Here is a 27,201-nt window from a genome sequence, read left to right as displayed (position 1 = left end):
TGGGCATTAAAACATAGCTACATGTAATTTTTAAAGAAGGTGGGATAAGTGAACAGGTAGGTGAATAGCATCCCATGGCAGACAGGAAATTCCCACGTAGCCATTCACATACCTCTGCTTCAATGTATGGGAATTCTGACACAAGACGTACTCCAACGATGGGCCACCTTTTGCCAGTTACACTTGCCATTTTGGCCACCTCAAAAGCCTTGTCACCATAGGTGGCGGCAAGATGCTGCGCCACCTAGGAAAACAAAATTGTATTAGGCAGGTACTTTGAATATCAATACCTTCTAGGCAGGAAGCAGAAAATGCACATGCTTGTCCTGTCAGTTTTTCATAGCCCGTAACTAATAGTTCCAGGAGGGTATTAGATTTTGATTTTGTGGGAGGAAACCACTTGGGCTCTGAATGCTTAGGCCAGCACTAACTCTGCCACGCATGTATCACTGTATCCGTGACTGATGAAGCTTCGGCTTCACTCTGCTCCCAATATCATTTCTGAAGAACAGCCCTCCTTACACTCGCGACAGAAAGAATGTGGAATGATGCTCTGTCTGCGGAGAACAAACCAAACCAACCCAAATAGAAACTAGTGTGTGCATTGCTTTTTAGGCAAATGAAGAAAAGTATGATCAGCTTTTTTTCCTGAGTTCATTTCCACAGCATGCAGACAGAAAGGAACCCAGCAAAAAGGAAATTCTAAACCAGGGAGGCCTCCTGGTTGCCAACTCTGTTAGTGGCAATAGTGAGATGAGGTGAAGAGTAGGATGACGCACACCCACCTCACTTTCAAGCCCATAATCCTGGACAAGCCTAATGTAGAGGGTGGGGCTCCAATCCTTCCCCCCTTGCAGGAAGAGCCCAACTGTTCTGCTTGGTCCTGCTTTCAGATTGTGAGTCTTGATGGCAGCATTTATGGTGTCTTCTGCCATGGATCGATACGTTGTCCACTTTCCACCTACAAATAATTGATAAATAATTCACTAGGTAACTACCCCTTATTTTCCTTATAATTACCCACTTGCCAACTTATTCATAACAAAATTCACCTGTTGCTTACAATAAGTATGGTGAAGCAATGTGTAAGACTTAACTCGGAATCATAAAAAACCTCCCCGTTCATTAGCACCGAGAACGATTCTGGTGTGACAGTTTATCTCAGGTCCTGTCTAAAGCACACCCAAAACACAAGGTAATACCCCATACCTGCTATAGTGATGAGGCCACTCTCACTGATATCCACGACATGATTTCGGGAGATGGACTGAGTGTCTGCAGACTTGGGATCTGTAACAAGGGGACGAATACCACTCCATGCTGCCAGGACGTCCCCTCTTCTCACTGCCCAGAGTCAATGGTAAGGGTTAAGAGATTACCAAAGATATCTCAACAAAACTATGAAATAGCTAATAAGCAGGAGAGAATTCAATAAAAGGAACACATCAATATGCACTTTGAAAGAGAGATGAAGCCCTTAAGTATAACAATGAAGGGAGTGGGTAAGTACCACAAAAACGTATTCTATTGCAAAGATAATCTCCACCGTAAAAAAGCAAATAACCTGAAAATCACTGACACTGATTCCTACCAAAAGAGGAAACAAAAGAAACACAAGTTAGCAGCCTTCAGCTGGAAGGATCTGGAATAGCTGAAAGGAACAACAACAAAGTAGAAACAAAACAAAGACAAACCAATAGATGTGTGACTTGTTATATTTCCTCCTAAAATATATCTAGCTAGCTCATCTCAGGTAAGACAAAGGTCCTTACTAAGCAAACAAGCCTGAAACAGAATATTTTCTCCCCTCATCAATGCTACCTTCTTTTTGAGCATTTATAGTAGGCCTAAGCTTGTCAAAACACTTGACATACACATTTCAACTCATTTAATCTCACAATGATGTACAGCATCAGTTACTACTATTCTCACCATAGAAATGAGGAAAAATAAAAAAAAAAAAAAACCTGAGAAAGTTTAACCAACTAGCCCAAAGCAAACATCTTATAAATGGTAGAAGAGCATCAGAACCAATTCTTTCTCATTATAAAGATCATATTCTTAACCACTAAATGTATGCTCTTTCAACTCTTGACAAATATCTTTTTTTTCTCTCACCCCATTATCTTTGTAGCTGCCAGGAAAGTAGGCATACTGGCTCCTCCCAGTTTAGGCACACCACATTTCTATTATAGTGTATGGAAGGTCTTTGAATATTCAAGATCCCATGAAATTCCTCTTATACCCTCTGTCAGAATACAATTACCTCTCTATACCAAGATTTTGTGGAGTTTATAATAGAATTAGACAGTTTTGCATAGCACTCATTACTGACCTAAAAATGGCTAAGGAGAATAGACTAGTTCAGGGTGTACCAAAAGGGGCAAGGGCAAGACCCAAGGGCAGTTTTATGCATCTACTCTTCTTCTTCTTCTTCTTCTTCTTTTTTTTTTTTTAAAGATTTTATTTATTTATTTGAGAGAGAGAAAGAGATAGCAACAAAGCTAGTGAGAAAGAGCACAAGCAGGGAGGCGAGGGAGAAGCAGACTCCCCACTGAGGAGGGAGCCCGATTTGGGGCTCGATCCCAGGACCCTGCCATGACCCAAGCTGAAGGCAGATGCTAAACCAACCGAGCCACTCACACACACCCAGAATCTATTTTTTATCTAGGTCAGATTCAGGAATGGCTTAGCCCTTCCTGAATGGCTTAGCCCTTTCCTTCTCCACTCTCCACAACAGAAATCTGACTACATGTACCAACCCAAGAACTGCCAAATGATGTAGACAACGAGGAGGTGGATGCTTACCTGGTCCTCCTGCACTTACTTTCATAGACCAGTTAATCTCTCCCTGGATAAGAGAGAAGTGCAAGTTTGCTTTGACCATGACATGGGATCAGGTGTTACCTCCTGCATCTTATTCCCAGCCAGGACCCTCACGGATGAAAAGCTGACTGTCTTTAAAACATCAAGACAATGGGAAAGCTGGATTGCAGAAGGATAAGCTCAAAGTGCATTAAAGATCTATACACCAAAGCTAAAACTAGAAAACATTTAGAAAAAAATATAGGGGAAAATCTACATGACATTGGGTCTGGCAGTGATTCCTTGTATATGATATCAAAGGCACAAAAGACTACAAAAGAAAAAAAAATGAAATGCACTTCTCAAAATTAAAAACTTTTGAGCATCAAAACACATTACCAGCAGAATGAAAAGGCAACCCATGTAATAGGAAAAAATATTTGTAAATTATATCTCTGACAAGGAGCTAGAACCCAGAATACATAAGAACTCTTGAAACGCAATAACTAAAAAAGACAACCTGATTGAAAAATGGGCAAAGGATTTTAAAAGATACTCTCCAAAGAAGATATGCAAATGGCCTATAAGCAAATAAAATAATGTTCAATATCATTAACCATTAAAAAATGCAAATGAAAACCACAATGAGATACACCTTCATATCCATTAGGATGACTATTAAAAAAAGTTAAAAAGCAGAAAATAGCAAATGTTGGTGAGGATGTGGAAAAATTGGGATAGCCTTGTGTGCTGCTAATGGGAAAGTAAAATGATGCAGCCACTATGGATAAGTGTATGGCAGTTCTCCAAAAAAATTCAATGCAGGATTACCATATATCTAGCAATGACAATTCTGGGTACACGCACAAGCCCCAAAGAATTGAAAGCATGGAAAATTTGTACTTCCCATGTTCATAGCAGCATCATCCATAACAATCAAAATATGGAAGTAACCCAAGTGACCACCAATAGATGAATGGATAAACAACATGTGGCATATCCATAAAATGGAATATCATTCAGCTTTGAAAAATAAGGAAATTTTGACACATGCTACCTTAAAGACATTAATTCATTCACAAGGGGACAAATATTGTATGGTTCCACTTATATGTATACCTAGAGTAGATACATTCATAGAGACAGTAAGCATAGTGATTGCCAGGGTGTAGGGGGGTTGCGTATGGGATGTTAGTGTTTAATGGGTGCAGAATTGGGGAGGATAAAAAAGATCTGGAGATGGATAGTGGTTATAGTTGCACAAAAATATGAATATATGTAATGCTACAGAGCTGTACACTTAAACATGGTTAAAATGACAAAATGATAAAAATCCTAATTTTAAAAGAATCAAGACAAAAGGAAAAATTAACATATTTCAAGTCTTAGAAAATTAAGGAAATATTTTACATATCACACATAAATATCAGGACCCTTACCAGCCCGTACCATGCCTAGACTTAGTTCAAATTAAAAGATCTCATTCAGGGGAGCAGTTTTGTGAGTAGAGGAGAGTGTGGGTTTCAGATCCCCTCAATCTTTGGTAGTGTGCTCTTGTACAGTGAATCCCCTATATTTCCACACAGAACCACCTGAAAAGTATCTAGAAAATATCTGGCAGACTCTATGGAAAGAGTCACAAAGACTCCTTGAAATGACTGGAATAGTCCAAAAAAATTTTTTTAGGTGCCTAACCAAGCACAGGGGAGAGACCCTCAAAACAAATTATACTGAATGACAGATAATGCCTCCATCTTGATCTCAAATGAAAAAAAAAAAAAAAAAAAGATTTCTGATAAAGATAATTTTATCTAAGGTAAATTTAGCATATTTTAATTTAGCTCCTTGAGGGCCACAATCTTAGCCAGAATACACGTGTACAGTGGTGTTCAATCAAATCCAGATCTAAACACTGCCTCAGAAACAAAGGGAAAGGAAACATCATAAGCTGGTGCAGATAGCCGAGGGCTTCCAGTCTTGTTAACTAGAGACCTAAGGGAGTTTCAATGCTGAGTTTCCATTTCTAAATCTGCTCCTCTTAATTAGGTTTAATCCTGATAGCTTCCATGGAATGAGGGTTACTTCTAGTTTCATGCAATTCCACAAAAGTCTTGTGAAACGTCAACACAAATCATGCAATGTTTTAATCTTTACAAAAAACCTAACTAGGAAATTACCACTATTTTCCATTAGAGTTCAAATAGCCCTCTGAGTCAAAAATAAAACTTAGCCAACCACATAGAACGTCATTGTGGTCACCACAAAGTCTGCAGAGTGTGTCTGTGAAATTCCTTCGGTAGCCACATTGATCAGGAATTTGGCTTCAACTCTTAAAGCCCGCTGACTGATTTTAAAATTATTTGATGGAAAATTAGACTCTCTAGAGGAAATCTGAAGCATATGCAAATTGTTTCTGTGGCAAATGCTTTACCTTTTCTGGTATAACATGCAGAAAAACACATCTGCAAAACTGTGCTGTCTAAAACAAAAAGACCAAACTAAAATATTTGAGGTTTCCATTCATAGAAGAATATTCAATAAAACATTATGTATACTGATATCATTTTCGCCCCTTACTCTTGAAATTGATACTCAAAAAAAGAAAACCTTACCGAGAAGAGTTTATAGTGTGTTAGAAACCTTAATTTATTTTATATTTTAGCATTCAGCTCTTCAACCCCAGAATGGTGTCAGATTAACGCTGGAATTAAATTTATTTAAAAAGATACATGTCAGGATAATCAAATTCTAAATCATATTTAAAATATGAATCAGTCTTTATGGGCTGCAGGAGTTTTGTATTATTAGACCAGAGGGGGTTGGATCAGGTTACCTATCGGTTTTCTCACAACCTTAAGATTTAAAGATTTTTGTGGATTCTTCAAAATGCTATTTCCTACTGAGGGATGAAGTGCTTGTACCTCTCCACCACTGGAATTAAGTAATGACGGGTCAGAGCCATAGGCATAATCTATGTCCATAGGGCAGAGCAGAGCTAAACACAGAAAACATGAATTCTAACCTCTTGTATAAAAGACAGCAACTAACTGAACTAACATGTTTCCCTCCTTATCACCTATTCACCCACAGTGGAAACCTTGCACACTGTTAAACAAACCCTAATTAAAGTTCTTTGAAGAAAGAGATTCAAAAGCAGTAGACAGAAGAGAGAATCGTTAAATTATCTTTTAATTCTGCCTGAAACTGCTGCAGCCACATGGGCTGGTAATAACCCGACGATGAAGCCAACTTGGAGGGTGAAAGAGTGAAGAGAAATAAGGACCGTGTACCTTAGACATTGCAGAATCACTGAATTTATCACTTGTTGAATGTCCTTAAATCTGGAGGGTGTTTTCTTTTTTTTACAAGATAATACACTTATTTTACATAACAAAAAATACAAATTCAATGACTCTCTAAAAGAGTATTTCCTTCTCTAAAAGTGTCCATAAAAGTACCTAGATTTCATAGAGCAGCACTGCTGCCTAGACTTTTCTGCAGTGCTGCAAACACTGTCTCCACACTCTCTGATTCACTTGCCACGAGTGGCACGTGCCTATTAAGCACTTGAAATGTGGTTCATGTGACTGAGGAACTGAATTTCAAATTTTATTTTAATTTTAACTAATTAAAAATTAAATAGCCACACAATATGCACATGCACAGGCTACGATATTACCCAAGTCAGTTCTAGAATAAAAATCCCCAAGTAATAGATCTTACACTTGTCCTGGTAGATCATGAAGCTGGGTACTCCCACCATGGCCCCCTTCCCCACATCTCTAAGCATCCTTCTAGTGAAACTTCACTGTATTTCCTTTGCTCGTGAGAGTACAATCTGCTATAAATAGCATGCTTTCCTCCAGATACCAACTGTCCTAACATGTTCCATATTTATCATTTCGAAGTGTCTTCCTCTCCCACTAATCTCATGAGTTCAAAGAAACAAAGGTATTTTTACTAAATTCAGTACTCAGAAACACTAAATTAAGTACTAACTTTTACTAACTTAATACTAAAGTCTTTACTAAACTAAGTACTACCCTCAAGTTCTTATCCAGAAATCATTTCTGTCATTCAGGTTGTAGCCAAGAGTAGGTAGTGGACATCATCTACTTTAAATTCTCCAAAGTATAACATGTGTGAAGAAAATCACTCAAGTCAAGGCTTTTATGCTTCAGAGCTCAAAAATTCATCTTGATCTTTCTGGTTCTCTTACTGCTGAGATAGCTAAACCAGATTTCATTACTGTTTCATTTCTCTCACCATGTTCGAAGTCTTTAGCAATGTCAGCTCTAATACCTCTCAACACCCCAAATACCACATTAAGGAGGGGTCATGTATAGTGATCAATTAATATTAAGTAGCATATTAAAACATTCTCTAAACTTTTTTGTATCAAACAAGGAGAACAGTTGGCGTTATAAAATCAAGAGCAAAAATATTTAGGTCTCTGAGCCAATATCCCAGGCTTTATATAAATTATCTAATGACGATATATTTAAACAATTGGATATTCTCTTTTAACATAAATAATTGCTTTAATAAAACAAGAGGACAGGAAACAACACTACTTTGGGAGCTGAGAAAAGTCCTCAATAAACACCATTTATTAGAACGACTCACCCAGATGGCACCCGGTTGACTGTTCAAGTGCCAAATGCCCAGATGTTAAAAAACCCAAGTGAGCACCTCCACAGTGTGTAAAAGTACTTGGCAATATTTTCAAAAAGATGATCCTTTTACCATTATGTTTAAGGACTATTTTTGTTGCGATCACAATAAATAACTCATTCAGGTTTTAGTGTATGTAATATATAAAGAGTAAAATATAAATAATAAAGTTGAATGGACATTTTTTACAGCTGGTTGAAAAGACTAAGTGCTGGGTAATTGTTTCAAATTATAATGAATATTTTATTCTTAAAACCTTGGCAAGACAAGTGTTTGTTTTAAAAATTAATAGAAAATGAAGCCCACAGGAAGTGACAATTAAGAGCTAAATGTGCGGTTTTGCTTCACATGAGTTATTTAGCCATACGTTTTGGGGTGTTCTTTCTCATGTTTGCCACTTTCAAAAAAAATCAATAAAAAGCATGTGAAAATATCTAAATGAACACAGGGGAAATAGTGTCAGAAATCAATACTTCTCTACCAGCATGTTTAACCTGCTGAAATGAAGTGTTAATCACAGAAATAAGATACCATATTACATTTATAAACTAATGAAACTAGAAAAAGCAAAGCGTGTGACACTATAATTAAACAGCTGGAAGACATCCAAGTCTGTGTAAGTTGATAACCCTGGTACAATCTCTGGCAGTGAAAAGGCAGGTCTGCAGTGAGTTGATATGGCCAGCTCGGTTGTTAATTGAATAACAGGCAATCTATAAACACTACTAATTGCATATGTGAAAACCTGTGTACAACTCAAGACGCTGCCTAGAGAAGCACTCCAGAAAAACTACATGGATAAAGCACTCGGCAAATCTTCTGTCTCTCTCAATCCCTTTAAGTCCTAGCTTAGTTTCACCACTGCATCCTTCTGATTAACCTCTATACAGCAGACTTAATGATACATTTTTCAAAAGATCATTTTTCTTCCTAACCTGATACACATGACACAACTATCAATTACCCATTTCAGAAAAGAACAAACAAGTAATCTAGGAAATTCAGCCTGTGAATGGAAAGCTTTCTAAATCGTAAAAGAAGACATGGTCTTATTCCCAACAGGCAAAATGCTTTTCAGAATTGTTCCGGCGCATTTTGCAGAAGTGTGGCAGCTGCTGAGAACAGTGTGGAGTGTTAAGATTTGACACTTTTTTTTTTCTTCCTTAAGGATATAGCCATTTCAGGAGGTTCAAAAACTGTTGTCAGAATTTTACTTATTCATCCATTTAATAAATCCTTTTAAAATGATTATGTCAACCCTGGTGAATGTAAAACATTTCCAAACTCTTGCTCTAGGACCTAAACAAACTTTATTTTTTAAAACCTGTACAGAAGACTGCTAGGCCCCAGGGATTAGTTATCAGATATGAAACCTCCTCTAGTTTAACATTCAAATCCAGTAAGGCCAGTCCTGAGAGAGCAAAGGTCATTATCATTCTGCAAGTGTCTAGCAGCTTCCAGGAAATGAATTGAGAGACTTAATCCACTCCCTGGTGGATATAATATCACATCATAAAACCTGGAACTACCAGTCAGAGTACTATGTGGTACTTAGAAGCACAAGTATTGCAGCTAGACTGACTCATCCTCATCATGGTTCCTCATCATGGCTTCAACACCATCAAAATATGGCCAAGAAGCTTAAAGTCATGGGTTTCAGTGTCTATAAAGTGGGAACTTCAAAATATACCTGGTAAGTTTATCACGAGAATCCAAAGAGATAATATAGGCAATATGCTCAGTAGAGTGTCTAGCCTAAAAAGTGCTCAGTAATTGTAGACTTAAAAAAAAAAAGCATGTATTACCCATCAGAGACAAATGGAAAGATTAAAAGATGTGTAGCACCGGCCTACAGTCAAAGAACTGAGGAGGGCCTGGGCTGAGTTTCTCTCTACACCTCACCACCACAGTGGAAAAGAAATCGAGTTACGCCAAAATTACTTGGGAAAAAATATTAATTTAAACGTCTCCACTTTAAGATATAGACATAGAGTAGCAAACTGCATCCTCTTCCAAGACTAAGGGTAACTCCTTCAAATATGAGGCCTTTGGTCAATCAGAAAAACAAATGACACACACACGCACAAAAACCAACCTATAAGGAATCATTGTTAGTTAATTGCTTTAAAAAGAACAAGTTAGTAAGTAGAAAACATGTGATAGATGGTGTGCACAGGGAAATTAATGAAGTATATGAAAGAGCTGTCACCTCTGCTTTTACCCCAGATATTCACTACGCAGAGAACTCTTATTTTTTAAAGATTTTATTTATTATTTGTTAGAGAGAGAGCACACAAGCGGGGGGGGGGGGGGGGGGGGGCAGGACAAAGGGAGAGGGAGAAGCAGGCTCCAGGGAGCCCAACGTGGTGCTCCACCCCAGGACCCTGGGATCATAATCTGAGCAGAAGGCAGGCACCCAATCTACTGAGCCACCCAGGCACCTTACTACCCAGAGAATTCTTAATCTCAAGAGTCCTCGGACTATTAGGAGAAAGGCCTGACTTACAGTGTTTAGATATCAATTTCAGCCACTTTTACCCCAAACTGGCCAAAAAACTCTGTCAGTTTTACCAACTAACCTAACTACCAAAAGGGATGTTAATTGACAAGACTTTTATAGACCAACCGAGTCCCCATAGGTATTGCTAGGTCTTCTCTGCGTTCACAGGCAGAATAAAAGTGAGGAAGGCGTGTGGGCTTCAGTCTCTACAGCAGCCAAGGCTCAGTTCACCGGTGGAAATCCCCACCTACGACATGGGCACAGCGGCCTTTTGGAACCTACACCTGTTTCCAGCACATCCAGCACATGTAAGAATCAGATTTCTCATCTTACTGCATTTGAACTTTAAGATTTTGGAAACTGTCAACATAGAGCTCTCTGCTCTCAAATTAATTTTATTTCTTGCTCCAACAATCTAAACTTCCTGCTCGCAGGGCCTGATATAAACCACTTTTAACAAATATCATATGCAGGGAAATGTGAAATGAGGCAGGATTTATTAACAATAATCAATACACTAAAATACAATCATATCCAGATGAAACTCCTCCTAGATATTGAAAGGAAAAAAAAAGTATCCAGCTAAAATTGCATTGTATTTTGAGTATTTAAATATGGATATTAAATAAGGCATGACCATTTCCCAAATAACCATGAGTGTATGCATGTGAGAGACAGAGTAAACATTAGCCACACAGAACTCAGTCACACGTAGTCAATACATTTGTACCATTAATGTACACACCCAAAGAGACTTTACTCAAAATGAAATTACATCCATTACTTGAAATCAGAAGAAGCTAAAACTATATAATATGGATCATTCAACTAAACTAGGAGAGTCTTCTGAACCATTTTTTTTAAATGCAGTTTGTTTTGTTTGTTTGCAAATGTGTGATCACAAGATGACAAAAAAATCCTTTAGGGAAGAAGGATTCATAGATTTTAGTGAGTCACATCAAGAAGAAAATTGTGTCTCTGCATGTCCTCCACTCAAGCCAAAATTATAGAAGATTCCTGATATAAATAGATGAAGACTATTTTTCAAAAATCTTAAAATTTCTATCTTAATATAGAAAGATTTTCAAACTGCTACCAGCATCCAAAACCCCAAAAGTACCTATTAGTAATTCTTTTTAATTCAAAACAATAATGAGTGGCATACCAGATAGACAACAAGCTTGGTAGCTAAATACAGAATCCTTACCCTCAAGGAGCGCCAAGTGAGACTATAGCTTAGACTCTTACCTACAATACAACGTGATATACTAAAGAACATTCAATGGAAGTACAAAGGATGGGTGGTTTCTGAAGTGGAAATGGCACTTTGTCAAAATGAGAACTTGGGAGGAAAGGGCAACCCAGAGCAAGGCTTCATCCTAAACAATGCATGAGGTTTAAAATGAATGAACTGATTTGGAAATGCAAGATTATAAATGCACAGAGGTGGAGAAGTGGAATATAAACTGGTAAAGACAAGTTGGGATGAGCCTTGGAGTGCATGCGAGATAGTTTAGAATTTCTCTTAAAGTCAATGAGGAGACAGACATCCAAGGGATATTCTTGAGCAAGGAAGTGATCATGAGAATTGTGTTTTAGAAAGACGGTCCTGATAGAAGCATCATACTGGGATGAAGGGTACAGGGGCTTGACTGCCAGAAGCCAGTAAGAAGGCCAGTGTAACTGCTCAAGCGAGAAGGGACACAGGTGTGACCATGACAATGAAATGAAAGGGAATTTCCATGATACTTCAGAGTGAGCATGGGTAGCAAGTGGACTGGATGTAGCAAGAGAAGGATCACCAAGGATGAGCATGTCATTTCTAGCCTGGGTGAGTGGATGGTGACACAGTAGGAGATACAGAAGGATAATGTTGGGAAACTTCTGAAACTAGCCAGGGTAAAAAATATTTGTTATATATGCACAGGGGAGAAAATACTATGACATCTCAACTAAAAGTAAAGTATGCCCCAGTTAGCAAGGAAAAGACTTAAACTTTAGCTTTTTCAATTTAAAAAAGCATACTTATCCTTCTTAGATAAATCCATGCTCTAACACTCTACTTTTCATATAGTAGAGCTCACTAAGCTTCTTAGATTATATATCTCCATCCTCTCATTTCTTTGATTAATTGTTTCCTGTGGATATCCTGTATCTGTAAGCCAGGATACAGGTTCCTAAACTCTAGAAACAAAATCGTGATGCAGACATTTCATTCTCTTCTCAGAGAGCATGTGTGTTTGGAGCTCATGTACGGCTCATGTACAGCCATTAGAAACTATCAGAAAAGAACTGAATGAGTTTCATGTAAACACAGAAAGGTGGGGGGGGAGAAAAGTGACTTCTTCCCATCGTGTGCTAATTTGGTCCCCATAAATCTTCCAGAAGAAGTGGTCACCAGAGAAGAGTTTGAGCAGGCCAGGTGTGAAGAGGAGTCAGACTGGCAATGTGGCAGTTACCAGTAAGAGCTGGGATGGGCTGGAGGGTATAAAAGAAGGGAAACAAACTCAAGGGAATGCATAAGTTACCTTCAACATCACAACTCAGGTAGTTACGCACTTCATTCAAAATGAAATTGATATCTTCTTCCGAAGGAATGGGATGGTGTGTCACATCAGTTGGCGTGTCGGTAGTGCCAGCTATTGTCATCTTTTGCCAGGGTAAGAAGAAAATAACTCGCCCATCACTGGTTGCTGGGTCGAGAAGTCCCATGCTCTCTGGGCTGATGTAAAAAGAAGGGTTATATATTTCTGAAATTAGCAGAAGTTTAATCCTTAATCTGCATTCTAAAAACTACTTTATTCACTAATTCTCATATAAGCACACGAGAAACACATGAACTTTTCCTTTTACTTGCCAATACTCTACCCTAGAAATTCCTAAAAGAAAAAAAATAATTTTGGTAATGAAAAAGAATGGAGCAAATGTGATAATATAAAATTGACAGAAGAACCAGTCCTCTCCATCTCAACAATGCCAGGTTAATTAAGAAAGTGGACTTCACCTTCCAATTGTTTGGAGTTTTATATTCCTTGGACCATTTACATCAGATAATGTCAGTGGGCTAAATGTCTCTAATTCCTTTTATGATGGTCAATTAAGGAAGGCTCTTCAACCATTTTTCAAGTCTATGAAAAGTATTTTCCTGGGACATTTGACATTTGGCACATCTTTCAGCGTAAGGTCTCAGAAGTACATGAGAAAAGCAAAGAGTCTAAGTTTCTAGAAACTAAAATGTAATCAAAAAGTTCTTTGCTCCTTTGCAACTAGATGGACTTATAGCACTTCACCAAATATGAGATTTCTTACTTTATTTCAATTTTATAGAAGCCTCAAGAAATGCATCAATGAGAAAAGGGCTCAGTTTTCTCCAATTACCTAAACAACAATGTATCATGACAAGGTCAAAAAGGAGAGGGATATCCTAGCAATGACAATCTTTAAACAGATATAAGAGGCTAAGTCAAGATTCCTATTAAGTCAAGGTTCAAGGATGCCTCTTTGGACCGATTACATAAAACCTTTAAAAATATCAGTCAATATTTTTCACTAAACACATGCTTAATATTCTAAAACCAAAGTTTAAAAAACATTTGAAATAATAGGCAACTACATATACATATTAACAAAATCTGTCCAATTGTATTATTAAATCAGAAGAAGCTACGGTCTTAATGCATCCATTAACCATTCAAAGAAATTTGGAGAAATTGATAAGGGGTGGGAGGAATCTTGAAGTGTTATGTTCTAATAGTCCCTACTAATCCTCATTGACTGACATCTCATAGTAAGCCAATGTTAAAGGTATTCTCAGCTTCTGCTAATGATATTTCTTAAGTAAAAAACACAATTCCACTTGGCTTGAATAAATTTCAACAAGTCTCTCCCATACTCACAAATTTTAAAGGGCAGTCAACTGCCTTGTTTATCATTCCCTTGAAAAAATGTTTTAAAAAGAACCCCTATTGATTCAAATGTGTAAGGATGAGAGACTAATAGTTGCCTAAAACTAAACCAAAATAAATATTTTATGAAAGAGAAATCTACGGGACCCTGGCTGGCTCAGTCAGTAGAGCATATATGACTTCTTGACCTTGGGGTCGTGAGTCAAACGTCACGTTGGGCATACAGCTTACTTAAAATAATAAAATTTTTTAAAAAACAAAAATCTACAAAATAACTTGTTAAAAAAAGAAAGAAAAAAAAGAAACCTACAGCCAGCTTAGCTAATGTATCTTCTTTATGTAAACCACAAGGAATATGAGTCTTTCTTCGCAAAGATCCATCAGTCCCATGAAATGGTGCCATTTCTACACATCCTTCGTATAAAGAAATCACTGTCTACAGCACACTTGAGAGACACAGAGAAAGTGGGCCACAGCTCCATTTAGCATATGCAAAAAGCACTACAGAAGTGTGTCAACCATTTAAGCCTTCAGCGAAGATCTCGTCTTCTCTCAGGGTTACTTAAGGAAAGTAATTTTACTTTCATCTTTATATACTGAAAACTGTAAGTATAGAATATTTTATATTTCTTCTTTGTGTTCATCCTAAGACTCTCAAAAGAAAAATCTTAAAATAAACTAGTTAATTATGTATTTTGTAAGCAACTGATTTGATCCTGGGTTAATATGCCCTTACGTGACATCAGTCATCTTGGGACTGGGAATTAACTCATTCAGAGTTCAAGCTTTGAATATGATAAATAGTAGCATGTTGAAACAAAAGGAGAAATTCCATATCTATCCTAATATTTAAGGAACCCACTATATATTGGTGTATTTTATATATGATCATTTTATGGGCCAGATATCCTATGATTTGTTTAAATAACTCAATAAACCTGATAAACTTTAGCATAAGATTATAATATTCAACGACCTAGACATGAAATGTTATTAGAAAAGCACAACTACTGAATCCTTTAAAACCGTTCAATGCAATAAAAGCAGTTTAAAGGGTGAAGGTGATGGTTACCAACACACACATAACTGGAACCTGTAGAGAATCAACTGCTTAAGCGAAGACATATGTGTCAAACATAAAATTAACAAGCACAGAGGGAAGACAAAGCTACTAATGAATGGTATAAAAATTTAAGAACCCACTTGGAAATACCTTTCATCAGTTCTAAATTACCTAATTCATACTCTCCCCTAGGGAAAAGTTTGTTTTCTTATGAAGGATTAATTCTGCAAGGTCACACACTAAAGTTTGAAAGTGGGTATCAACTACAGTGATGGTATAATAGTATAGGGAGGTTTGGGTCTTTTTTCAATATGTACGAGTCACTTGACATCAGAAAGCAAAGCTTGCTGCTAATTTATGTGTGTGTCTAGGATTAAACATACTGGACATTTTTCTCATACAGACCACTGCCTTACTGAAGTACTCTTATTTAAACTGAAATCAATTTACTGTTAACTACTTAGCAATCAGGGTTAGAGCTAACAATATGCACACAATAATACCAAAAAAAAAAAAAAAAAAAAAAAGACCTCTTGCCAGTGGTAAAAAGCTTCCATAGGTTGAAGGAGGAGATGATTAGTTTCACATCTTTTAGTCATTTGTCGCATTGTTGCTTCTTTCGAAAGCATCTAGGCCCAACTCTGATGAAAATTGCAGATTTGTTCTTAATATCAACTAAAGAGTACCTTTAAAAATGAATGATTTCTATGTGCTGGGTTTTCTGAAATTAAAATTATCCTAGCGGGAAAGCTGCTACCGTGGCACATGTAAATTAGGGTCACACAAGCTTAATAAATGACATGAGGATACTCCAAAAGTAACACTACAAGATATACACATGGTCCTTGCTCCACATTTTAGCAGCCTACAATCAACAAATCAGTGCCTCCTGAACTCACTGCATCTCTAAAGTGATCAGGTTCTGGTGGAAATGTTAGGCCCTAAGGTATCATCAGCCAGTTCAGAGGGAAGTCCCCAGAAGGTCTGACCCATCCCCGACAACCCAATCCAAACCTTGAGCCATAACTGAGAGTGACTGACTAACTGATGAACCCAGAGAGCCATGTCAATCTGACCCCACCCAAGACAGTGCATTGATAGGGAGAGCAAAACCATCCTCTGAGATGCCTTAAGGTCAGTGTTAAAAGAGGGAATCAACCCTTAATCCAGGCCACAGTTCCAAACCGAGGGGCTCATCTCCAACAGACCCTGAATAGGAACTGGGCTGCAAACCACTCCTCTAAGGTTTCTGACAGGATGTAAAGTGGTTATAGTTCAGGGTGCTAAAAATGGAGACATTAATTTCTCCCAAAGTAGCATGAGATCACATACTGGATCTCCAGCAAACCCAGCTGTAATGAACATTTTCAAGATTTATGGGAGGGGCTCTGAAGCTAATGACAAATTGGGGGATTAAGAAAGGTATTCTGTTTCGAAAATATTACATCCAGGTAACATATGTTTATATTTCTTTAAAGACACCCAAGTGTTATTAGCATATTATATAATACGGAACTATATGTGTAGCATGACCTCTTTCATGTAAAATCTGTAAAAGGATAGACAATTGTGCAAGTGTAAACACAATTATGGAAGGAATCATAAAGAACTAGTTTTGATTACCAGAGAAGAACTGAAGTGAGGGGATAAAATGGGTGGCATGAGGAAGGATAAAGATAAGAAGAGAGAGACTCTCACTTTTCATATTGTAGCTTTCTATTTTCTATAGCAATTACTTTTATTTTTGTATACATGGGTTATCTGAGCAATAAAATGAAGAATCATACTTTGTTTTCATATTTTAACTTCTCTATATTAATGCCTTAGAGGCGTTACAATAAATTTTGACTTAAAAAAAAAGGAACGATCTCAATTTGGGCAAGTTAACACAAAAAAGTTAGTAGGATTCATTCAAAAAATACTTAACTGGCCACTATATGTGACAGACACTTCATGAAGAGTAGCCAACAAAATGGATACAAAGTAATCAACTGATCATTGTCAAATTGTATACAAATTAGGTACTATCATGAGATGAGGGACCAGAAGCTGAGAGAAGTAGCTTGTCAAGGTCACGCAGTCAGCAAGAGGTAAGTGATGAACACCAAGTTCCACACCAAGGTATCACTTTCATTTACCCTCCATCTCCCCATCTTCATGACGGGTAAACTAAGGTTTCCAGAATAAAATGGCCTGTCCCAAATGATGTCATTACTAAGTGGAAAAATTAACATAGAGTCTTCTGATATCACGGGACGATAGTGAAGAAAACATGAAACATAACACACAAGAGATTATGTTGAATCTACTAAGATCTAAACAAATAGGATAATGTGTGTGTCCATTGTTTAAGTATCATATCTATCGTCTAAAAGATATTTAAAAAGGCAAACTCCCCCAAAAACCACACGAACTAGTTGGCCTTGCATATGTTTAATCCAATACAAAATAAATGAATATAATTATGAATGGAACTATTGTTGAAAACTTCCCTCTATATGAGAAACAGCTGCATATTTACATATACTTCTCTCCTTTCCATTTAACTGAACTCTGGTTAGCAGTTTTTAAAACTCTATTAAGTACCACTCTGAACATTTTTATTATTAAGCCTGAAAACACCTTGATTTCTTCAGTCCTAAGTGAAGATAATAGTGATGGTCTCCTTATTATCAAATATTAAAAGATGTCTGTAACCTTTATGGAAGACTATTAAAATATGGAAAAGAAAACTTTTATCTTAACCCATTACCTAGAAATTATCATCTTTAACTGTTACCCATAATCATGTCACCTAGCAATAATCAATCACCTCTAGTATTTCTATATGCCTGATAGAGTGTTTAGATCGTACTGCACATATAATCTTGTATCTATGCTAACACTGTATCATTAGTGTTTTGCTAAAATGTAAAAGTTATTTGTAATCACAGTTTTTAATGACCGTATAATATTCCTCTATGCAGATATGCCGTAATTTACTTATCCATTCTATTAAGGTCAGGAACTGAAGCAGTTTCTAATATTTCTCAATTACAGATAATATCATAAGAGCTGGAGCACAGATCATTGCTCCATTCAGAATTGCTAGTCTGCCTATCGGATGGGCCTCTGCAGATAAAAACGGTGTCTGTGTTCCATACTCCTGGCATGGACACATGAATCTTTTCCTACAAAAGTCTTGAAATGTTCATTAGAGCTAATCATTATTAATTTCTTAACTAAATCCATCTAAATTTTTTGATTTGCCAAAATTTTTCAAAATACATAAAATTGAACAATTTAATGAGCCCATCACTCGGCTTAAACGATTTTCAATTAATAGCTCTGCCCGTTTCCCCAGTGACAAATTACCTCCGTTAACACGGTAGATTAGAAATCATATCTGATTTCTACTTGCGGTGATAGTTTTCAAAACAGATTTTAAAAGTGATGAACATAAGAATACGTGCGCCGTCCTCGTTTTCAGATTCTTCGTAAGCAAATGTGAGTATTTTATGAAATCAGTGTGTCAGCGTCTTAATTTAAAATCGCCCTTCGTGGAAACTTGCGGAATCCAGCTTTCGGACTCGAATGAAAATCCCGCAGAACCGCGCCCCGCCCCAGGCGAGCCCCGCCCCCGCCCGGCCCCGCCCGGCCCCGCCCCAGGCGAGCCCCGCCCCCGCCCCGCCCCCGGCGAGCCCCGCCCCCGCCCCGCCCCAGGCGAGCCCCGCCCCGCCCCGCCCCGCCGCGCCCACCTGTAGTAGCCGGGCATCACGATGTGCACGCCGGCGCTCGGCTGGCAGATGGCCGCCGCGTCCTGGTTGTCCATCCTGCGCACCGTGTCTGTGAAGGGGCCCGTGGCGTTGATGACACACTTGGCCCTCACGTCGAACTCCTGCCCTGCGGGAGGAAGCGGCGTCAACCCCGGGCTCCGCCTGTCGGAGGCAGCGGCGGCCGGGGCGCCCGACGGCTCGGGCCCGGGGAGGGCCGGGGAGGGCCGGCTCGCAGAGGAGCGCGCGACGCTTTCACCCCCGCTCGGTTCTGCGAGGTGCCGGCCCCCGGGTGCCAAACACCGAGGGAATGTGGGACGGGGGACGAGGCCGCCGTGTCCTTGAGACTCAGCTGTGGGTGCAGCGTCCCCGGGAGAGAACACACACCTCAGAGCTGCTGCTGCGGGGGCGCAGGGGGATGCGGGGGGCACGGGAGGGAGGGGCAGGAGGGTGGCGGGGTGTGCGGAGGGGGCACAGGGGGGCGGGGGAGGCGGGGGCGAGGGGGGGTGCTGCGGGGGCTGTGGGAGCCGCGGGAAAGCGAGTGCACGAGGGCTGCGAGGGCCAGAAGGGCCGCGAGGGCACGAGGTGATTGAAGCTCTGGCTCCAGGGCCACAGGAGCGGGACACCGAGGAAAATCGAACCCAAGTGGAAGTGACTGACTCCAACGATGTCTAAGTGCACCGCCTGTGTCACTTTGAAACTTGTCACGTTTATTTAATTTTATTAATAACATGTTTTTTGTAAAGAAAATGGAATAGCACATTCATGGCTGTGGGAATCTGGAGGGGCTTTCATTATCATTATCATCAGTATTATTTAACACAAAGGGGAAAAAATTGCCAAGCACCACGAGGGAAAATTTTCACGTTAAGCCAGTCATTGCTGACAATGAGGAATTTAATTAATAGGACTCTGAAATCTGGCTTCAATAAAAGAAGTGACAGAAAAATTATAATGCAGTCCCTAGGCGGCCAGGCAGGATGCTCAGACCCGCTCCCCGCGAGCCCGCGTACCTGTGAGCACGTCCCTGCACCGCGCTCCGCGCACCCGCTGCCTCCCCGTGTGCGGCTCTGCCTCCTTGAGCAAGCTCACGACCTCCATGTAATTGGCGGTGGCAGCCCCATACCTGGCAGCAGTGAGGGCAATGGCAAGGTTCATCCGTGCGTCGTTGTGTTGTCCTGCAGCGGGGGAAAGCCGCAGAGGAGGGACAGGAGTCACCTCGAGCCACACACTGGTGGTACAGAAATGTGTCACAACAGATATGTCACGTCGGTCCCTGTCACCCGGAATATACGTGATGGCTGGGCAGCTCTACGGGGCATGCTTTAAAGATACGTGGTCATTCCGGGTCAGGCATTTACCTGCCACTTCACCGAGTGTACTTTGTGTACCACAAAAAGGGGGGAAAATATATATATACACACACACACATATATATGTGTGTATACACACACACACACACACACACACACATATCCCTTTCCTACAAGGGCTCACGTCAATTATCTGAAAGTTAAGAAATAAGTAATTATTCTCACAGTTTGGGAACATATGTATATGTCAGACTTTTCCTAATACCGACAACCCGTAAGCACGAAAGTGAAGCAACTCAAAACCTCAGAATATCTGACACCCCAACTGGTGTTGATTAACAATTTTGATGAGTATGTGCTCTATCTAATATTCAAAATCAAGAGCTTAATCTTCCATAGACGATCTCTCAGTATTCTATAAAAGGATTTCTCTTGGTTTGACTTTTGATCAGAGCTTCTTAAAATGTAACACTTTTTTTTAATCACACATAAAAGGTAAGAAATTAAAGCAGGGCAAAATTTAATTAAGAACAATTCCTACCTGTATTGTTAAAGATTTATTGCTGAAAAATCCTAGTTAAAGAAAACTAAGGGGGAGGTGAAGGGGGGGGAAGATGATTAATCACTTTAAAATACTGGCATCACTAGAGACGTTTCCTATTTATTATTGCCAGTGGAGTGCACGCTGACCAGGAGAATTACTCTACTTTGCGGGGGCCAGGTTCTCTGTGCCCTGAATAATTAATTACCCGGGGCTAGATGTATTGAATCAGGGTTCAAATTCCCACACACTGGGATCCGTTCCATCAAGATAATACTGATAAAGGGATGAATTTGTAATGGATATTGTTGTTGATTTATGTTGCCAGCATACCAAACATTTAGTATAAATGGTTTATGTAAAGTTTCTTCCTTGTGATTCCGTCTGTGCAGGGCCAGAAGCCAGAAGCCCTGCACAGGTAATCTGTTCCAGCTAAAAGGGCAGAGTTATAAAGAGAGAATCAATGACCGAAAATTCTGTCCACCCCGCCCCAGCGAAACATCTTATTCTAAAGCTGCCACATTGATACGATCAGCCAAGAATCTAACCCCCTACATTAAATCCTCTGTCAGTGAAGAACATACATTGAACCTCAACATGCAGAACAAGGGGTTATTTTATCCAGAAACTAAGAATGGAAGTCGGGGGAGAAAGGAAAGCAAACAGCAGGAGTAGCTGAATGAAAGTGGGAAGACTGGCAGCAGTTGGATCAGTTTCAACTCAGCAAGACCCTGAAGTCACCATTAAAATAGTCAGTAGATACATTTAAAGTTAAGTCTGAGAAACCAACTTCTATTAACGGAGGGCTCATTTAACATTGGAATATGCGCCACCACGTTAGGTGCATGCAAACGAACCAAAGAAACTAAGGATTCCATGACAGATCTTTTCTCTAAACTACAGAGATTACACATCTGAACTAAAGAGTGGCCATCCCATCAGATCCTTCTAGTAGATCTATGGACATGACATACGGGTAGTACAAGCCATCCACCAAGTCACGGTTGTGCGGTAGGAAAAATCCACACCCCGTCAGGTGTGCCTTGATTTACACACAGGACAGATCTCTGGAAAGTCACGTGTAAATTAACTATTTTAAATCCTATATGAAGTCACCGTTCAAAGGAACCAGGCAGGAATCCTATTTGTTAACTGACAGATTACTTTACCTATTATACAGTCATCTAGTAATAAAACTCTAAGCTTTGAAAATATAAAACCTCTCTCTTAGTGCCTTTTCAAAATATACAATCTCATTGGAGCAGCACTGGTTTAGTGCATCGAGCTCTGTTGCTTCTTCTATACTAAGAAACGCCCCCCTAACTAACTTCCAAATCCCAATACTTTTTAAGGTAAACAAGATTAACTTCAGTTAAAAGTGTGACACGGAAAGCAACTGCTCTGGTCCTTATTTTCCATGCCCACCCTGCTACTCAGCAGCCCCACCTTGACTCGAATCAGCCTGTCACTTACGAATCAGCCTGTCACGTATGAATGAAGGCCTTCATGGTATGATCCTCACCTGCCACAATCCTTCCACTCCCATTATTCCTACTATCCAAGAGCATCAGATTTTTGCAACTCCCTCAACATTCCTGCCATTTCACACCTTCTTGCCTTTGTACACACCAATTCTTCTGGCTGAAGTATTATTCTGGAAGCTCTGGATAACTCCTATCCACCTCTCAGGATCTGGTTTAAATATCTCCCCTTAAAGTCTTGCCTTACCTGAGTCTCTCCAAGGCAAAGTTGTTCATCCCTTCTGTGAGTCTATATTATAGCTCATGTATGCCTTTTTTATTGGCTTTATAATATTATATTCACTCACGTATCCCTCAACTTAAAAAAATAATGAGCCTTGATTATGACTCACACGCTGCACACTGCGACAAATGCAGGGAACACACTGGTGAGAGAGATACAGAATGATCTCTGTTCTCCTGGAACTCACTCACCTGCCAGTGGAATCGCTGTATGATTTCCCACCTCATCATCCCAGCCATAGGAAGCCAGGAAGCCTTTCTTGCTCATCTTTTTTTTTTCCCTTGTCAGTATCAAGCACAGACAGGTATCGAGTAAGTGTTAAGTTTAGCCAAACTCCACTCAGTGAGTTAAATAAACAGGTTCATTTATAATCTCATAGGTTTATATGAATTTTACATAAATTCATACATTTTTATAGTCTTTATAGATCTATAGTCTTACCTCTGTGGGATGTTTTTTCTGTTAAAAAGATTTCAGCCATCAGTAAGTTGGTGGCAAGAAATTGAGGGAAGCAGAAAAACCCCAGAAATGTGGAAAATCTGACCTTAAACCTAGGCCTGTCCTTATATTTGAGTAAGTGGGGCAGGAGGAGAAATGGTTACAAATGATTCCCTCAGGACTCATCCTACCTATGTCCCCATGCTCCGCAGTGGAGTGCAAACACGGCTATTGTAAGGTCTTAAAAACTGAAGAGTAAGCAATTTGACTTTCCTCTGGGCCCAGGAGCTCACACCTCCACCCAGAAGTCCCCTTCTTTGCAGACATTCAGCTTAATTCATTTATCTCCTCAGATTCTTGGTAGACCTCCTCCCTTACCCGCACTAAATTCACCCTTTACCCTGAGATACCCAGATGCTCTCAGTGTATGCCTCCTGAGAGAGATGGTAAATTTTCACTGTTCGTAACTAAATTCCCTTCCAACCCCCTTTACTGACATTTTGAAAGGTATCTATATGCCTCCTGTAATTTTATGTCTGGAGAAAAAAAGTTTTTGACAACACTGCATGTCATTGGAATGTGATACAATAATCTCAATTCCCCCACCCAATTGATTTGCTTATTAAGTTTGGATTTTCCAATCCGCTTCCTGAGAGCCAGGCAACATGATACTACCCACTGATCAGTGAATAGCATAGCTTTACATTGGCACTTACACAAGGCCCCAGACGGGGATGGTGAAAATCTGTTTCCTACTCTATTCTCCTTTTGCACTTGAAATTTCACATATGTGCATATACCGAAGTTGCAACTCGTATGAGAGAAAGCTCATAAGAGGTGGAACTGTAACTGTTTTCCCTTGTTTAGAAAAACACAATATTAAATCAACCTACCAAAAAGAATGAAGGTCAGTGGTGGTAGGAGAGGATTTTGTCTTAGTTCTCAATGCCCCTGGCACACAGGATCGTGAGAGGTACTTTAAGTGAAAAATATTTTAGAATGTAACCATCTAAAAGATGGGCCTCAGATGTAAATATTTTGGAGACAGAGCAGTATTGCTCTCCTGAGAGAGTTGCAAAGTTTGGCAACTAGGTTAACATGCAAAATAGCTGGAAAAAGAAATATAATCCTTGAACGTGGAAAGGATGTGAAGAACGAGTAAATACGAAAAGACCCTAGGGAACAAATTACCTGGCATCTTCCTGGTCTTTCAGATCTAACATCGTACGATGCCCTGAAACCCTACATACAATCTTCTTTTCATACAGCGTACTTTTAAAATGGCTTTTTAAAATGCATGGACCTAACTATGGGTCCTGGAATCTGTATAGAAAGTCTAACTGCTATGGGGGAAAAAAAGTTCTTAATTAAAATAACAACCGTCCATAATTGCAGCATTAATAAAACACTGCTCCTATAGAAATGTCGAAAATATACCCTCCCATCTCCCTATGCCTGACCTGGGTCTCCTGCAATCACATGGCTCCTGCTGGGTGGAGGGGTGCCTGAAAGAAAGAACACTTCCCTAAAGCTCTAATCCCATTCCTAACAAAATCCACAAGGCATGCTTCATTGTCTCAGACTGACAGTGTCACAATGACCTCTTGGGCAGCTTCTCCTTAGCAGTCTGGCAAAGATAATTCAAAGGCTAACCTACTAAACTCGAGCTGATTTCATAATCATTATGCTTAAAATTTCCCTTTCTGATCAGGAGAGTGCAAGAGAAGCAGAACAGAAAAGGTGTGTGTGTTTGTGTGTGTGTGTGTGTGTGTGTGTGTGTGTGTGTACAAGGGTCTTACAAAATCTAGTTTAAGTTCATATGATGAATACAATTGAATACGAAAACTCAAAATGAGAACAGACTTTCCACAGTAAATTGGACAACAAGTGTTTTCCAAAAGTGAATTATTTATAAAAGTGCTGATTTGTGTGGAGAGTGGCAGGGATCAGGGAGCCTCATGAAGCAGTGTAGGGAGGACACAGCTTACTAGATAATGGAAGAAGGGCTCTGGGCCTGGAACGACGGGGCCCCCTGAATGGGGTACCCCTCTGGGCTTCGGGGTCCCATACAAGGAGAGGAGCTGGATGGCACAATGCATGTAATGGTGAATCCTCAGTAGCTACCCATCCCTTTCAAGATTCCATTTCTACCTATTCTTCTTCATTTCTGGTTTCTCACTTCGGCTCAGCTGAAGTGAATGAGCCTTAACACAAACCAAGACAGGTGCTTTATAAAGTAAAGCATAAAAATAAAATCAGAAATCATGTTCTTCCATTCGTTCTAGAATTCTACTGAAATCTTGATTTGATTGGCTTTGGTGGTTATATGCAGTATATCGCAAAAAAGGTCTACATTGTTCATTCCTCCCTATAGCCATGCCCTTTGCCATGAATCTTCAGCGTCCTCTCCTGCTCTGACTCTGGACTCAGCCAGGTAAAACTGTTTTGGTTAATGGACTATTAGTAGATGTGATTTTTAAAAGGACGCTCTGCCAATGCCACGGAAAGGACATACCCGGGCTGGCCTGCTGGTACCAGGAGGGCGATGAGAGGCACGTGGCAAGTTGCCCCAGTCATCCCAGCCAAGACCATTCTGCATCAGCTGACAGTCAACACCTCCAAACACGAGTGCAAGTTCGGGGAAACCAGAAGAATCCCTGAACTGACCCCAGAAAAGAATACAAGAACTACCTAGATGACCACTCCAATGCCATGAGTGATAACTTCTAATTGTTTTCATGCTCCTGGGGTTCTATGATTGTTATGTGGAATTTTAGCAATAGATAAATCACACAGGTAATGTAGCCAATTTTCTAATTAAGTTAGTCCTGACTTAAAATAGACTCTGCCTTCAAAACTGCCTTCTAAGATGACGATCTAGAAGACAATTCATTTTCCTATAAAAATGGTGTAAAATAAATGGTAGTGAGATGATTAGTCTGTGCCACACAGATATTTCGAGCACAGGGTATAAGGAATGTAAATAAGGAAATAATTCTGAAGCCCCAATGCCCAAAACTCCCTCACACTAAATCTCCAGGCTGACCACAGTGCCATCTTCAAATAAAACTCTGCTTCATAGGTGTGACTTCTGCTCATGTTGTCTTTACTCCATGAAATATCCTATCCTACCGGGTATACTATTCAACTTCTTATCTTTCCTTCATGAAACCATCCCTGACTCCTCTCAGACACAATAGCCTTCTCCCTCCTGTGCTTCTGTGATACTCTGAATATACTGAGTATACCACAAACTGTTTTCTAAATATTTGCATTCAACACTTGCTTATTTATTGAGCAAATCTGTACTAGATGCTTTTAATGTGTCCAAAATTGTGCTAGAAACCAGGTTTACAATAGACATCTAAAAAGACATCGTTCCAGGTCTAGGAAACATTGATTCTAGTAATATGTTCCTAAAAGGACAGAAGGGCATCTTAGCCAATTTTGCTTTTTCCATTTGCTACCTGGTAGGTATGCAAAAACTTGAATGAATAAGTGAGTAAATGTACATGATCATGAAACATAATCACAGGTGAGAGATTGCTCAAAAAAAGGGAAATATGCTCAAGGATGAGAGATTCTAGGCTCATTTGCCAACCACTCGACTCTACCCTCATTATAGGTGTGGTCTCCACTGAACCAGGGAACTACTGTCTCTCTAACTAGCTACCCAGCACACAATGCAAACAGGATGTCTTCTATCACCCAATCTTTGGTGAAAACCCAAGCAAAAGAAGGGCAGTGATAAAGTTAAGCAACCAAGGGTTTAATATATGGTTAGGATGGCAGGTGGCAGATCTCTTTTAACAAGTACTGAATACATACCGTGAGCCGGGCATGATGCTAAGTGTAGCGGCCTACACTGAGTAGAGAGACTGCTACCCGAGTCTTTGCCCTATGGAACCACACTCTAATGAGAAGACAGATAAAATCAACTGAAATCAACTAATAAAACAATTAGAAATTGCAATAACGGCAATGGATGGAAAAATCAGGGGCAGGGAGAGGAATTCCCCGGGGCGGGGGTTATATTTTAAATAGGGCAGTTAGGAAAGGCAGCCCAGATTAGCAAGAAGTAGAGAAAATGCGGAGAAGGCAATTAAGCCCTAACAGCAAGACCACCAACTATAAACTTTAATCACTGCTAATTTGCAATTATATCCAAAGCTTATATGAAGCATAAACTACCAGAAATGCGACATGGCATTAGCACAGCCCCATTTCATTAAATAGGGCCTGTAAAGTGATTTCTTTTCATTCGCACTTTCAAGCGTTCACCTGTATTTTATACACACACACACATCAGGGATTAAGTTTAAAACTCTTCCTGGTTTGATGTATATTTCTGCAGAAAATGTCTTCTAGTATAGACTGGAGAAACTCAAAAGAAAAGCATCATATTCAAAGTTTATGAATTGGAATAATTTGCTGTCACTTATCCAT

At 39.5% G+C, this 27,201-nt stretch overlaps 1 protein-coding gene across 13 annotated transcripts in view; it reads right to left on the bottom strand.

Moving 5' to 3' along the window:
- GPD2 (glycerol-3-phosphate dehydrogenase 2) overlaps positions 1–27,201 on the bottom strand; it is a 149,112-nt gene that overhangs the window by 13,874 nt on the left and 108,037 nt on the right. For all 13 annotated transcript variants that reach the window (XM_072751549.1, XM_025994241.2, XM_072751545.1 and 10 more), the window contains 6 exons: positions 19,713–19,877; positions 18,685–18,829; positions 12,508–12,701; positions 1,210–1,344; positions 786–961; positions 113–244 (listed from right to left, as the gene is read on the bottom strand). In XM_072751549.1, the coding sequence (XP_072607650.1) occupies positions 113–244; positions 786–961; positions 1,210–1,344; positions 12,508–12,701; positions 18,685–18,829; positions 19,713–19,877 (947 nt within the window). The remainder of the gene's footprint in view (positions 1–112; positions 245–785; positions 962–1,209; positions 1,345–12,507; positions 12,702–18,684; positions 18,830–19,712; positions 19,878–27,201) is intronic.

This window comes from Vulpes vulpes, chromosome 3, assembly GCF_048418805.1.
Source record: "Vulpes vulpes isolate BD-2025 chromosome 3, VulVul3, whole genome shotgun sequence".
Lineage (NCBI taxonomy): Eukaryota > Metazoa > Chordata > Mammalia > Carnivora > Canidae > Vulpes > Vulpes vulpes.
This window is presented reverse-complemented; position numbering and strand designations above follow the sequence as displayed.